The sequence below is a fragment of the Delphinus delphis genome, chromosome 10, assembly GCF_949987515.2.
Source record: "Delphinus delphis chromosome 10, mDelDel1.2, whole genome shotgun sequence".
Lineage (NCBI taxonomy): Eukaryota > Metazoa > Chordata > Mammalia > Artiodactyla > Delphinidae > Delphinus > Delphinus delphis.
In genome coordinates, this window is record NC_082692.2 from 14,026,312 (window position 1) to 14,038,955 (window position 12,644).

At 42.9% G+C, this 12,644-nt stretch overlaps 1 protein-coding gene across 7 annotated transcripts in view; it reads left to right on the forward strand.

The window, feature by feature from the left end:
- Positions 1 to 12,209, forward strand: part of KDM1B (lysine demethylase 1B) — a 54,062-nt gene extending 41,853 nt beyond the window's left edge. For all 7 annotated transcript variants that reach the window (XM_060023584.1, XM_060023578.1, XM_060023583.1 and 4 more), the window contains 5 exons: positions 3,711 to 3,827; positions 4,559 to 4,684; positions 5,595 to 5,717; positions 7,497 to 7,649; positions 11,800 to 12,209. In XM_060023584.1, coding sequence (XP_059879567.1) covers positions 3,711 to 3,827; positions 4,559 to 4,684; positions 5,595 to 5,717; positions 7,497 to 7,649; positions 11,800 to 11,883 — 603 coding nt within the window. In that variant the 3' untranslated portion in view covers positions 11,884 to 12,209. The remainder of the gene's footprint in view (positions 1 to 3,710; positions 3,828 to 4,558; positions 4,685 to 5,594; positions 5,718 to 7,496; positions 7,650 to 11,799) is intronic.
- Positions 12,210 to 12,644: the final 435 nt, after the last annotated feature.

Consider the following 12,644-nt stretch of genomic DNA (forward strand, 5'->3'; position numbering starts at 1 on the left):
AGTTCATTTATCTCTATCTGATCTTTATGATTTCTTTCCTTCTACTAACTTTGGGTTTTGTTCTTTAGTTCCTTTAGGTGTAAGGTTAGGTTGTTTATTTGAGATGTTTCTTGTTTCTTGAGGTAGGATTGTATTGCTATAAACTTCCCTCTTAGAACTGTTTTTGCTGCATCCCATAGGTTTTGGATCATCGTGTTTTCGTTGTCATTTGTCTCTAGGTATTTTTTGATTACCTCTTTGATTTCTTCAGTGATCTCTTGGTTATTTAGTAACATATTGTTTAACCTCCATGTGTTGTGTTTTTTACATTTTTCTCCCTGTAATTGACTTCTAATCTCATGGCGTTGTGGTTGGAAAAGTTGCTTGATATGATTTCAATTTTCTTAAATTTACCGAGGCTTGATTTGTGACCCAGGATATGATCTATCCTGGAGAATATTCCATGTGCACTTGAGAAGAAAGTATAATCTGCTGTTTTGGGGTGGAATGTCCTATAAATATCAATTAAATCTATCTGGTCTATTGTGTCATTTAAAACTTGTGTTTCCTTGGCTTCCCTGGTGGCGCAGTGGTTGAGAGTCCGCCTAATGCAGGGGACATGGGTTCGTGCCCCGGTCCGGGAAGATCCCATGTGCCGTGGAGCGGCTGGGTCCGTGAGCCATGGCCGCTGAGCCTGCACGTCCGGAGCCTGTGGGAGAGGCCACACCAGTGAGAGGCCCACGTACCACAAAAATAAATAAATAAAATAAAATAAAACTTGTGTTTCCTTATTAATTTTCTGTCCTGATGATCTGTCCATTGGTGTAAGTGAGGTGTTAAAGTCCCCCACTATTATTGTGTTACTGTCGATTTCCTCTTTTATAGCTGTTAGCAGTTGCCTTATGTATTGAGGTGCTCCTATGGTGGGTGCATAAATATTTACAGGTGTTATATCTTCTTCTTGGATAGTTCCCTTGATCATTATGTAGTGTCCTTCTTTGTCTCCTGTAACAGCCTTTATTTTAAAGTCGATTTTGTCTGATATGAGAATTGCTACTCCAGCTTTCTTTTGATTTCCGTTTGCGTGAAATTCTTTTTCCATCCTCTCACTTTCAGTCTGTATGTGTCCCTAGGTCTGAAGTGGGTCTCTTGTAGACAGCATATTTATGGTTCTTGTTTTTGTATCCATTCAGCAAACTTGTGTCTTTTGGTTGGAGCATATAATCCTCTCACATTTAAGGTAATTATCGATATGTATGTTCCTATTACCATTTTCTTAATTGTTTTGGGTTTGTTTTTGTAGGTCCTTTCCTTCTCTTGTGTTTCCCACTTAGAGAAGTTCCTTTAGCATTTGTTGTAGGGCTGGTTTGGTGGTGCTGAATTCTCTTAGCTTCTGCTTGTCTGTAAAGCTTTTGATTTCTCCATCAAATCTGAATGAGATCCTTGCCAGGTGGAGTAATCTTGGTTGTAGGTTCTTCCTTTTCATCACTTTAAATATATCATGCCACTCCCTTCTGGCTTGTAGTTTCTGCTGAGAAATCAGCTGTTAACCTTATGGGAGTTCCCTTGTATGTTGTCATTTTTCCCTTGTTGCTTTCAGTAATTTTTCTGTGTCTTTAATTTTTGTCACTTTGATTACTATGTGTCTCGGCGTGTTTCTCCTTGAGTTTATCCTGCCTGGGACTCTCTGTGCTTCCTGGACTTGGGTGGCTATTTCCTTTCCCATGTTAGGGAAATTTTCAACTAGAATCTCTTCAAATATTTTCTCAGTCCCCTTCTTTTTCCCTTCTTCATCTGGGACCCCTATAATTCAAATGTTGGTGCATTTAATGTTGTCCCAGAGGTCTCTGATACTGTCCTCGATTCTTTTCATTCTTTTCCTTTATTCTGTTCCACGGCTGTTTATTCCACCATTCTGTCTTCCAGGTCACTTCTCCGTTCTTCTGCCTCAGTTATTCTGCTGTTGATTCCTTCTAGTGTATTTTTCATTTCAATTATTGTATTGTTCATCTCTGTTTGTTCTTTAATTCTTCTAGGTCTTTGTTAAACATTTCTTGCATCTTCTCGATCTTTGCCTCCATTCTTTTTCTGAGGTCCTGGATCATCTTCACTATCATTATTCTGAATTCTTTTTCTGGAAGGTTGCCTATCTCCACTTCACTTAGTTGTTTTTCTGGGGTTTTATCTTTTTCCTTCATCTGGTACATAGCCCTCTGCCTTTTCATCTTGTCTATCTGTCTGTGAATGTGTTTTTTGTTCCACAGTCTGTAGAATTATAGTTCTTGCTTCTGCTGTCCGCCCTATGGTGTATGAGGCTATCTAAGAGGCTTGTGCAAGCTTCCTGATGGGAGGGACTGGTGGTGGGTAGAGCTGGGTGTTGCTCTGGTGAGCAGAGCTCAGTAAAACTTTAATCCTCTTGTCTGCTGATGGGTGGGGCTGGGTTCCCTCCCTGTTGGTTGTTTGGCTTGAGGCAACCCAGCACTGGAGCCTACCCGGCTCTTTGGTGGGGCTAATGGTGGACTCTGGGAGGACTGAAACGCCAAGGAGTACTTCCCAGAACTTCCACTGCCAGTGTCCTTGTCCTCACGGTGAGCCACAGCCACCCCCCGCCTCTGCAGGAGACCCTCCAACACTAGCAGGTAGGTCTGGTTCAGTCTCCTATGGGGTCACTGCTCCTTTCCCTGGGTCCCGATGCGCACACTACTTTGTGTGCCCTCCAAGAGTGGAGTCTCTGTTTCCCCCAGTCCTGTTGGAGTCCTGCAGTCAAATCCTGCTAGCCCTCAAAGTCTGATTCTCTAGAAATTCCTCCTGCTGTTGCTGGACCCCCAGGTTGGGAACCTGACGTGGGGCTCAGAACCTTCACTCCAGTGGATGGACTTCTGTGGTATAAGTGCTCTCCAGTTTGTGAGTCACCCACCCAGCAGCTATGGGATTTGATTTCATTGTGATTGCACCCCTCCTACCATCTCACTGCAGCTTCTCCTCTGTCTTTGGATGTGGGGTATCTTTTTTGGTGAGTTCTAGCATCTTCCTGTCGATGATTGTTCAGCAGATGGTTCACCAGAAATTTCTTGATTGTATGGAGAGACAGCAGCTCTCTTTGATGGTCTGGTTTTGTGAGTTGTTCTTGGAGGCTCTAAATGATTCTGTAAACTAGTTGAAAACCTGCAATAAATTGTTTCCTCTTTTAAAAAAAAAAGGTATGTGGCTTTACATGATTATAATAATCCCTAATGTTTGTGATGTGCTTTACCATTTATGAAGCATACTGATGTATATTGTAAGAGTTTTAGTTTTAAGCATATCCCCAATCCTTTAAGGTTAGTAGGGCAGGTATTACCTTGGCCACGCATTAGAAAGTGTCAGGAATGATACACAAAATCTGGTTCTCCTGACTCTGTATTTAGGGCTATTTCCTCTTACAGCATTGCTTTTCAGGATTGAGATCTGCTGACTCTTCTTACCCAGGGTTATTAATGCATCAAAACCTTAATGCCGATTCCTCCATATGAATGTTGCTTCTGCTCAGCCAGTCCACTCTTGTGCAGTGAACAGCCTGCACAACTGTACATGGCCGTTATTCTTCTTACCAGTGTAACAACATAGGATGTTGATAATCTCATGACTGGCAATAAAAGGCGGGGGGGGGGGGCAGATTTTCCTGGAAATGAACCCACTGAGTATTAGATTCAGTTGCTGTTTGTATGTTAACTGTTCATTATTTCCCACAGGTGTTAGTCACTGTGCCCCTGGCCTTACTGCAGAAAGGTTCCCTTCAGTTTAATCCACCGTTGTCAGACAAGAAGATGAAGGCTATCAACAGCTTAGGTGCAGGCATCATTGAAAAGGTAACTGAATTACTTAAGCCTCAGAACTAGAGAGATGAGTATCAGATGACAGGGGTTCTTTAACTTCTGATATTGGGAAGCAGCAGGTAATTTTTGAATCCAAATCAAATTCGAAGATTTCCTTTTCCTTTGAGTAATTGTTCATGAAGAATATAAAAGGATATTAACAAAACAAAAAGAGGAGAGCTGGCTAAGGTCTGCAAGTTTTGATTTTAGGAGAATGACTCTTGTTATTCAGAATTTGAACTGGGTATATAAATAAGCAATTCTTTTTTTTTTTTCTGCTTTCCATGTCTACCCTGCACTAATTAGCCCCAGTGACGAGAGTGTTTTATACTTCCTTTGCCTTGAAAAGCTCCTTTAGCAGAATCTCTCAGCGCTACAGTAGATACCAGCAGACCTATGATTAGTAAGAATTTATCTCATGGACGTAAGGTTCAAGACCAGGTCTCAGGGATGCTCTGCATCTTCAGATTAGCCTAGAGGCTGTCAGTGGTTCCCACCATTATCTGTGGGAGTACAGGACTGAGTGGCATAAAAAGCCAGATGGTCACAAAGAGAACAAAGGAGGTTAGGAGAATGGAAAGGGAATATTTAGAAATGTTTGAGTTTTTTGAACATCTTTTTTTTTTTTAATTGAAGTATGTAAGAGCTATAGGTGGCTTCTTAGAGATTGCTGTACTTCTGATTTCAAGAAGCTGTTAACCACCTTTCTCTTGCTCGCTTTCCAGATTGCCTTGCAATTTCCCTATAGATTTTGGGACAGTAAAGTTCAAGGGGCTGACTTTTTTGGTCACGTTCCTCCTAGTGCCAGCAAGCGAGGGCTTTTTGCCGTGTTCTATGACATGGATCCCCAGGTAAAATCGTTGGTGGAATGTGGTGTGAATTCCCTGATTACAGTTTAGAATTCGGTTTGGTAACTACTCATGTGTCCAGCCCAGGAGATAATGGACATTGTGGACACTCCAGATGTCTGTTTATATTCTGGGGGGACACTTGGATGGGACATTTTCCTGTAGGAAAAGAGCCCCAGTATCTGCCATATTTTCTTAAAGTACTAATATTGCCTCCTGGGAAATGAATTTGTTGCCGTGGAAATGTGTTATTTCAGGCTGATGGAAGGATTCCTTTTAGGGAGAATTGGTGTCAGCACAGTAACGAGTGGTACTTGAAATGTACTCCCCAAGAGTCCGCCAGGGAGCCCTGGTTAGGGGTGGGATATGCCTGGCGCAGGTGAGGGCAGGTCTGGGAGTCGGTAGATGTGATTGGTGGGGCAAGGAACACGAGGAGAGGACATACCTGGGGCTTTGCAAGTGACAGTTGTGGTGATGTCCTGCCAAAGAATCACAGTTGTTTTTCCTCCTGCCTCTTTGTTCCAAGACACTTTATCTTCAGAGGTTCCACATGGGAGCCAAGGGCAAAATGTCCTTACTGTTTGAGAAGGTTTTTTCCCATTATTTGACTGGCAGACTTCCTTTCTCAATGTCTTTCTACTTATTCTAAAACAAGTTCTTAGAAGGGAAAAGCCAAGAGAACCCGGAATTTGATATTTACATGACTTCCGGAGTTTTTCCAGCAGGGAACAATAAAATGCGTAAATGAATAATGAGTATGTGTGGCCTGGGTGATGGAAAGGAGGCTACAGGACAGTAGGAAATGATGACATTTGATGTGAGAATGAGGTCCTTCTCTGTTTGGAACTGTGCGTCTAGAGACTTTGGTGCCCGAAGTCCAAAGTGTAAAGTGCTTTTCCCGTCACGTGTCCAGAAGCAGCACAGCGTGTTGATGTCGGTGATCGCGGGGGAGGCGGTGGCGGCCGTCAAGAGCCTGGAGGACAAGCAGGTGCTGCAGCAGTGCATGGCCACCCTGCGCGAGCTCTTCAAGGAGCAGGTCAGACACCCCTCTTTGAAAAGAGAAAGACTAGCCACATAGCACAGGGAGATCAGCTCGGTGCTTTGTGACCACCTAGAGGGGTGGGATGGGGAGGTGGAGGGAGGGAGACGCAAGAGGGAGGGAATATGGGGATATACGTAGGCGTACAGCTGATTCACTTTGTTATACAGCAGAAACTAATGCAACATTGTAGAGCAATTATACTCCAATAAAGATGTTAAAAAAAAAGAGAGAGAAAGACACCCTTGCTGCTAACTTCACTCTTTGGAGTGGTTTGAACCCAAAGCTAATCCGTCAATACCAGACATGAAGGGGCTTGAGGCAGTGGACCACATTCTTCTTACTTCTTTCAGTATCCAACTTGCCACTTAAGTACCTGGATTAGTTTGCTCAGGCCGCCATAACAAAATGCCACAAACTGGGTAGTTCAAGCAACAGGAATTTATTTTCTCACAATTCTGGAGGCTAGAAGTCCAAGATCAAGGTGTCGCCAGATCAAGGGGTCGGTTTCTCCTGAGGCCTCGCTCCTTGGCTCCCAGATGGCTGCCTTCCCCGTGTCCTCACATGGGCGCGGCTCTGTCTCTTGTCTGTGTTCTAATCCTCTCTTCTTAGAAGGACACCTGTCACACTGGATTAAGGTCCACCCTAATGATCCCATTTTGACTCAATTACCTCGTCAAAGGCCGCATCTCAAGTACAGTCACGTTCTGAGGTACTGGGGGTTAGGGTTTCATCATCTGAATTTTGGGGGGACACAGTGCAGCCCATAATAGTACCCCATTCCTCCTTTTACATGATTGCCTTCCTCCCTTTTGTCTCACATCATGCACACCCCCATTCTTTCCTAAGGAGGTAAAAGGCTCAGCATTTTCCACAGATTCTGTATTGACCCAAACCCTAGCAAGCTTTGACGACAGTTTTCTAATCAAAGGGACGTTGTCCAGAATTTTCTGTACCCTGCAGCGAGTCTCTTCTCCCCCTTTTCTCCAAGAAGCTTAAGGTACTTTCTAGTTGCCAGTTTACTAAATCTCACAATCTCTGGAGAGTATAAATGGCGTGACATGTAACTTTTTCAAATAAAGGAGGAGAAGTACAAAGAAATGAAAATGCCTCAAATGTTACATACATTCAAGAAAGGGGGGCCCTCGGGGTATTGCGTATTTTACATGATGTGATTCTATCTCACAGTAGTTCTTATTAGCTTGGGGCTTTTGTTCAAAAATTTGTTTTCAAATCAGTTATTTGGAACTTAACACAGGCTCCGTAGAAATCTATTTCATGGTGGCTCTTGGCAGAGGTCAGCCTAGAAAATTATTTGAAACGTAGAGTGAAACCTAACCTGTGTAGCTGCTTTGTGGAGAAGCCTGTTGAGAATTCCACTTAGAGGTCCTAAGACCCTGCCCGTCCCTTTCCTCCCCTGGTCCAGCGCATTTCAGGCGATGGGAAGGGGAATGCCTGGACTCTTAGCCGTTGGTGATGGCCCCTGGTAGGTGGGAGAAAGCATCTCTGGCAGAAGGATAAAGTGTTAAAGCGAGGAGATGTGTGTGTGCTGGGGAAGGTCAGAGAGATGGGGCAGCAAAAGAGGAAAATGCAGAGACGGCGCCTGGGCAGAGCAGCAAGGGGGCTGGAGGGTCATGCTGAGAACTGCTGTCTCAGAATGCTACAGGGATTAACTTACTTTCTAGATGGAGGAAGAACTGTAATTTTATACATTGGGTTGCATCAAGTCTAAGTCCCTTCTTGATCCCGTTTTCCAATTCCTTCTACTTGACACAGGAAGTCCCAGATCCCACGAAGTATTTCGTCACCCGGTGGAGCACAGACCCCTGGATCCAGATGGCATACAGCTTCGTGAAGACAGGGGGCAGTGGTGAGGCCTACGACATCCTTGCTGAGGAAATACAAGGAACCATCTTTTTTGCTGGCGAGGTGTGTACGGGGACTCTGACCCCGATTGCTTTCATTTTGATCACTTGCTTTTAATTAAAGTGATCTATGTCCAGAGTTTAAAAGTAACATCAAATGCCGTCAAAAGTCTTACGGCAACAAGCCCCAGGTACCCTGACAGCACCCTCCTCAAACTCCCCGAGCAGCCATTTTTAACTCTTTCTCCTGTTTCTTCTGGAATTTACTTCATGCTTTAAGTTTTTTTGTTTTTTGGGGTTTTTTTTTTTGCGGTACGCGGGCCTCTCACTGTTGTGGCCTCTCCCGTTGCGGAGCACAGGCTCCGGATGCGCAGGCCCAGCGGCCATGGCTCACGGGCCCAGCCGCTCCGCGGCATGTGGGATCCTCCCGGACCGGGGCACGAACCCGCGTCCCCTGCATCGTCAGGCGGACTCTCAACCACTGCGCCACCAGGGAAGCCCTGCTTTAAGATTTTTATACTGTTGTCTTCTGATTTAAGAAGTTAGACATATCTCCCGACTTCCTATCAGGTTAAAGGTTTAGCCCACCCTGGTTTTTAACACTTTTCACTAAATTGGTGTCAGTGCTTATATGGTGTGGCTGCTTACTGCTGAGCCAGGAAGGAAGGCGTTCACTGATTCCTTTCTTACACAGCTGTTTTCTCTTCGGTCATAATGGCCTCTTCTTTCACTAGCTTAATTCTTTTTATACCACTCCTTAAGCCTCCCCACTCCTTTTTTTTTTTTTTTTTTTTTTGGCCACGTTGTATACACGACTCTTAGTTCCCAGACCAGGGATGGAACCTGTGTCCCCTGCAGTGGAAGCACAGAGTCTTAACCACTGGACCACCAGGAAATTCCAAAGCCTCCCCCTTCCTGAGTCATCTCTAATTCACAGTTGAATCCCTGTGGCCGGCCTGTAGGTTCTGTTTCTCAAAGCCCCCTTTCCTGGCATCTTCCCTCTACTCCAGGCTGCACTGATTGATCCCAGGGACCCCTGCAGAGCTGTCCTCCCAGCACTCCTCCTTACCACTTTCCAGGCTTGGGGTTCTTATTTCCTAGATCCCTCTCTTTTTTCTTTTTTTTAATATTTATTTTTAAAATTGTGGCAAACAACACATAACAAAATTTACCACCTTAACTATCTTCAAGTGTCCAGTTAAGTGGCGTTAAATACATCCACACTGTTGTACAACCATTGCTACCATCCATCTCCGGGACATTTTTATACTGCAGAACCAAAACTGTGTACAACTCCCCCTCCCCCAGCTCCCAGAAAACACCATTCAACTTACTGTCTGTCTCTCTGAATTTGTTCTAGGTCCCTCATCATATAAGTGGAATCATAATAGAGTATTTGTCCTTTTGTGACTGGCTAATTTCGCTTAGCATAATGCCCTCAAGTTTCATCCATGTTGTGGCATGTGTCAGAATATCCTTCTTTTTTAAGACTGAGTAATATTCCATTATATGCACCTATCACATTTAGTTTGTTCATCTGTCATGGACACCTGAGTTGCTTCTGTCTTTTTTGGCTATTGTGAATAATGCTGCTGTGAACCTGGGTGTACAAATATTTCTTCGAGAACCTGCTTTCAGTTATTTTGGGTGTATACCCAGAAGTGGAATTGCTGCATCATATATTAGTTCTGTTTTTTAGTTTTTTGAGGAACCACCACTCTTTTCCACAGCAGCTGCACCACTTTACCTTCCCACCAACAGCACACAAGGGTTCCAGTTTCTCCACATCCTCGGCAACACTTACTATTTTCTATTTTTTTATGATGGCTGTCCTAATGGGTGTGAGGTCAGCCTTTCTTCTTTCTTGATTTACTTCTGTTGAGAAATGTTTTGTGGTTCTAATTCCTAATCCTTTCTGTGCCATTTTTTTGCATTCCTTATAATCTTGGAGCTCATGTCCTTCATCCTCTAGATTTTTTTTACTCTGCTCATTTCATTCCTACAATTTTTCTCTTATTTCTAGATCTTCTATTTCATATATTGGAACTGTTGAATTGATTCTAATCTTCTTTGCTGTTACTCTTTGCTGTTTTTTATATTCTAACCCTTGAGTCGATTTTTTAAACTTTGGCTCCTTTACTTTATGAGCACTTTCTTGTTCTAAGATTATTCCTTTTTGGTAGCATTTTCTTCTTGCTTCGTAACTTGTTCCTTACATGGCTCCTGAGTTCCTATTTTGTTTACTTTAGCCTTTGCCTCCCATATGTCCGAATGTCCAGTCCTTGACTGTTCAGATTTGAGTGAGGCACTTTTTAAAAAGCCAACTGAAGGTTACAGCAAGCTTGTCAGCTGGAGGTTGGGGGCCCAAACATCATGATCTATCTATAGCTCTTTTCTCTTAGTTTCTCGTTTGCATGATAGAGGCTCACCTCCTGGCATTCTGGGAACTCGAAGCCTCACTCTTAGTTATATTTAATTGCATTTTGTTTGGCACCTCACCCCTGCCCTGTACCTCAGAACTCCTGGGGGTTGCAGTAGGGGGAGTGGGGAACCTGATGAGGGACCAAATTGCTCTTCAAATTCTTTCTATTTTTTATTCGTTTTGGCCATGTTGCATCTTCATTGTTGCGCATGGGCTTTCTCTAGTTGCATCTAGCGGGGGGCTACTCTTCATTGCAGTGCGTGGGCTTCTCATTGCCGTGGCTTCTCTTGTTGTGGAGTACAGGCTTGAGAACACAGGCTCAGTAGTTGTGGCTCAGTAGTTGTAGGCTCAGTAGTTGTGTTTCTTAGTTGCTCAGCAGCACGTGGGATCTTCCCGGACCAGGGATGGCACCTGTGTTGCCTGCATTGGCAGGATTCTTAACCACCAGGGAAGTCCCGCTCTTCATAGTCTTTTAAACCAGTCCTCAGTTTTTCACCCTTGCCAAGCCTCTGCCTCCATGATGGCACCAATGGCTGAGATTTATGAAGGATTTTTCAGGGTGAATTGGTTTCCCTTTGCTATCTCCCACCCCCACACACACACATCCACCCAGTTTAGCAGAATAAACGAATTCTCAGCACTCTTTGATCTGCCTTCATACTTTGTATATTATAGTTTGGGATTATACAGGTCTTCCTGGTTCATCTAAAATAGTGTTTTTAATTTTTTCGCTTCAGGGTTTTTGAATTTTTACAGAAGAATGTAATTTTAAAAACAGCTGTCTTTGATTCCTCCTTGGCCTGTGAAGAGCCAACTTTGTAGGAACAGAGCATAATGGTTACATTCCAGGCAACAGCTGTGAACTGCTTCCAAGAGATGGCCCTATTAGACTAATGTGCCGAAGGGTCATGAACAGGGTTTGGAAGTTTTTGACTTTCCTTTGCTGCTTTGATACAGTTGTTACCTCATCTTCTTATAAAAGCCATTTCTTTGAAGTTTCTGTCACTGTGACTCTCCCCCCCTCCCCCCGTAGCTGTATTCCTACTGACCTCCTGGTCATTCCCCCATTTACTAAAGTCTTTGGCACCTGGATGTTTTCCATTCATCAGTTTAGGTGACATGGAACCTAAATTAGTTCACGTGGAACTTCATCTGTTTCTTATCCTCCCTTTTCTGTGACCTACTCGACTCCCATTTCAGCTACTCTTCCCCATAACCACATCCCAGACCTTGTCTTTAATATCTAACGGTCATGAATTCAAGTTTCCTGTCCTCCTGGTTTGCTTATTCTGTTCCCACTGTAACCTCCTTGAAAGTGAGGTTCTCCTGTTGACAGTCCTCACCTTTTGTCTTTTCCCTTCCTGTTGAACTGATCTAACCTTGGAGTAACCCAACTCTTTCTGTTATACCCATCTAGCAAAACTCCAGCCGTGGATGAACTGTGATTCACTTTTTGTGCTTGTTTTACTTATCACTGATTTTAACAACTAAGATTGTCTGATGGGAGGGGACTGTGTCTTATTATCCTTAACTGCAGCACCTGGCACACATAGACAATATCTTAATGAATGTCACACAGTATTTCACGGGAGCACTGACTATATCGTAGAATAAATTTGGTGAAACATGGTGCTATGGATGGGTGAGTAGAGTGTTCATGTGAGCACACAGGAGCGACAACAGTCTGTATTTTAGGAGGATCAGAGAAAGTGTAAGTTTGTATTTACCTTTTGATTTTCATCTAAATTCTTTATACATGATCTCAAATTATAAAATTATTTTTTTTTTACAGGCAACAAACAGGCATTTTCCACAAACTGTTACAGGGGCATATTTGAGTGGTGTTCGAGAAGCAAGTAAGATTGCGGCATTTTAAACAGAATTTATCTGGACCCAGCTTTCTTCTCCCAAATGGGAGAGTCTGAAAAACATGTTAAACCTCACTTTGATAAAGTCAAACAAAAAATCCTCTCTGGGTAGCAAAACTGAAATGTTCTAAGGTGGCATGGTAATGTAAACCCATTTTACCACTCTGAAAGCACTAGCCCCAAGAATCCTTCTGTAAGCACTTATATTTAATGGCATTTTCCATAGGTCTGACTAGCACTAAATCTTCCGGATCTCAGAATAAGGCAGAATATAACCTTAAATTAAGACCTTGGATATGATCCTTCCATGGTTGGAGATTCCCTTTAAATCTGACATTTTTTTGGCTGACCAATTTTCACACATTTAGAAACCAAGTCAATCAAGCAGGATTAAAAAAAAAAAAAGCCATGTACTTTTCCTCTATGACAATTTATCAGTATCTTTGCCAATGAGCCTTAAGAGTTTTATGTAGCTCCAATATTGAGCTTTTACTTAAAATTTAGAAAGAAATCTTTCCGTTTTGAATACAGCACAAACTCTTCAGTCAAAGGTAAATGAAACTTCTATTTTATATTGTACATATTTCTTCCCATTGGGTGTTCAAAAGAAATTTAAATTCAGGTATCTTATAAAAAAATTTTAGATTTGTGCACTCATTGGCAAAACAGCAAAATTTTCAGTTCCTTCAACAGTACATGTTATTGTATCACTGAGAACTGGGAAGAGCTAGTGTGGTCTTCATACTTTAGACATAGAATATGGCTATTT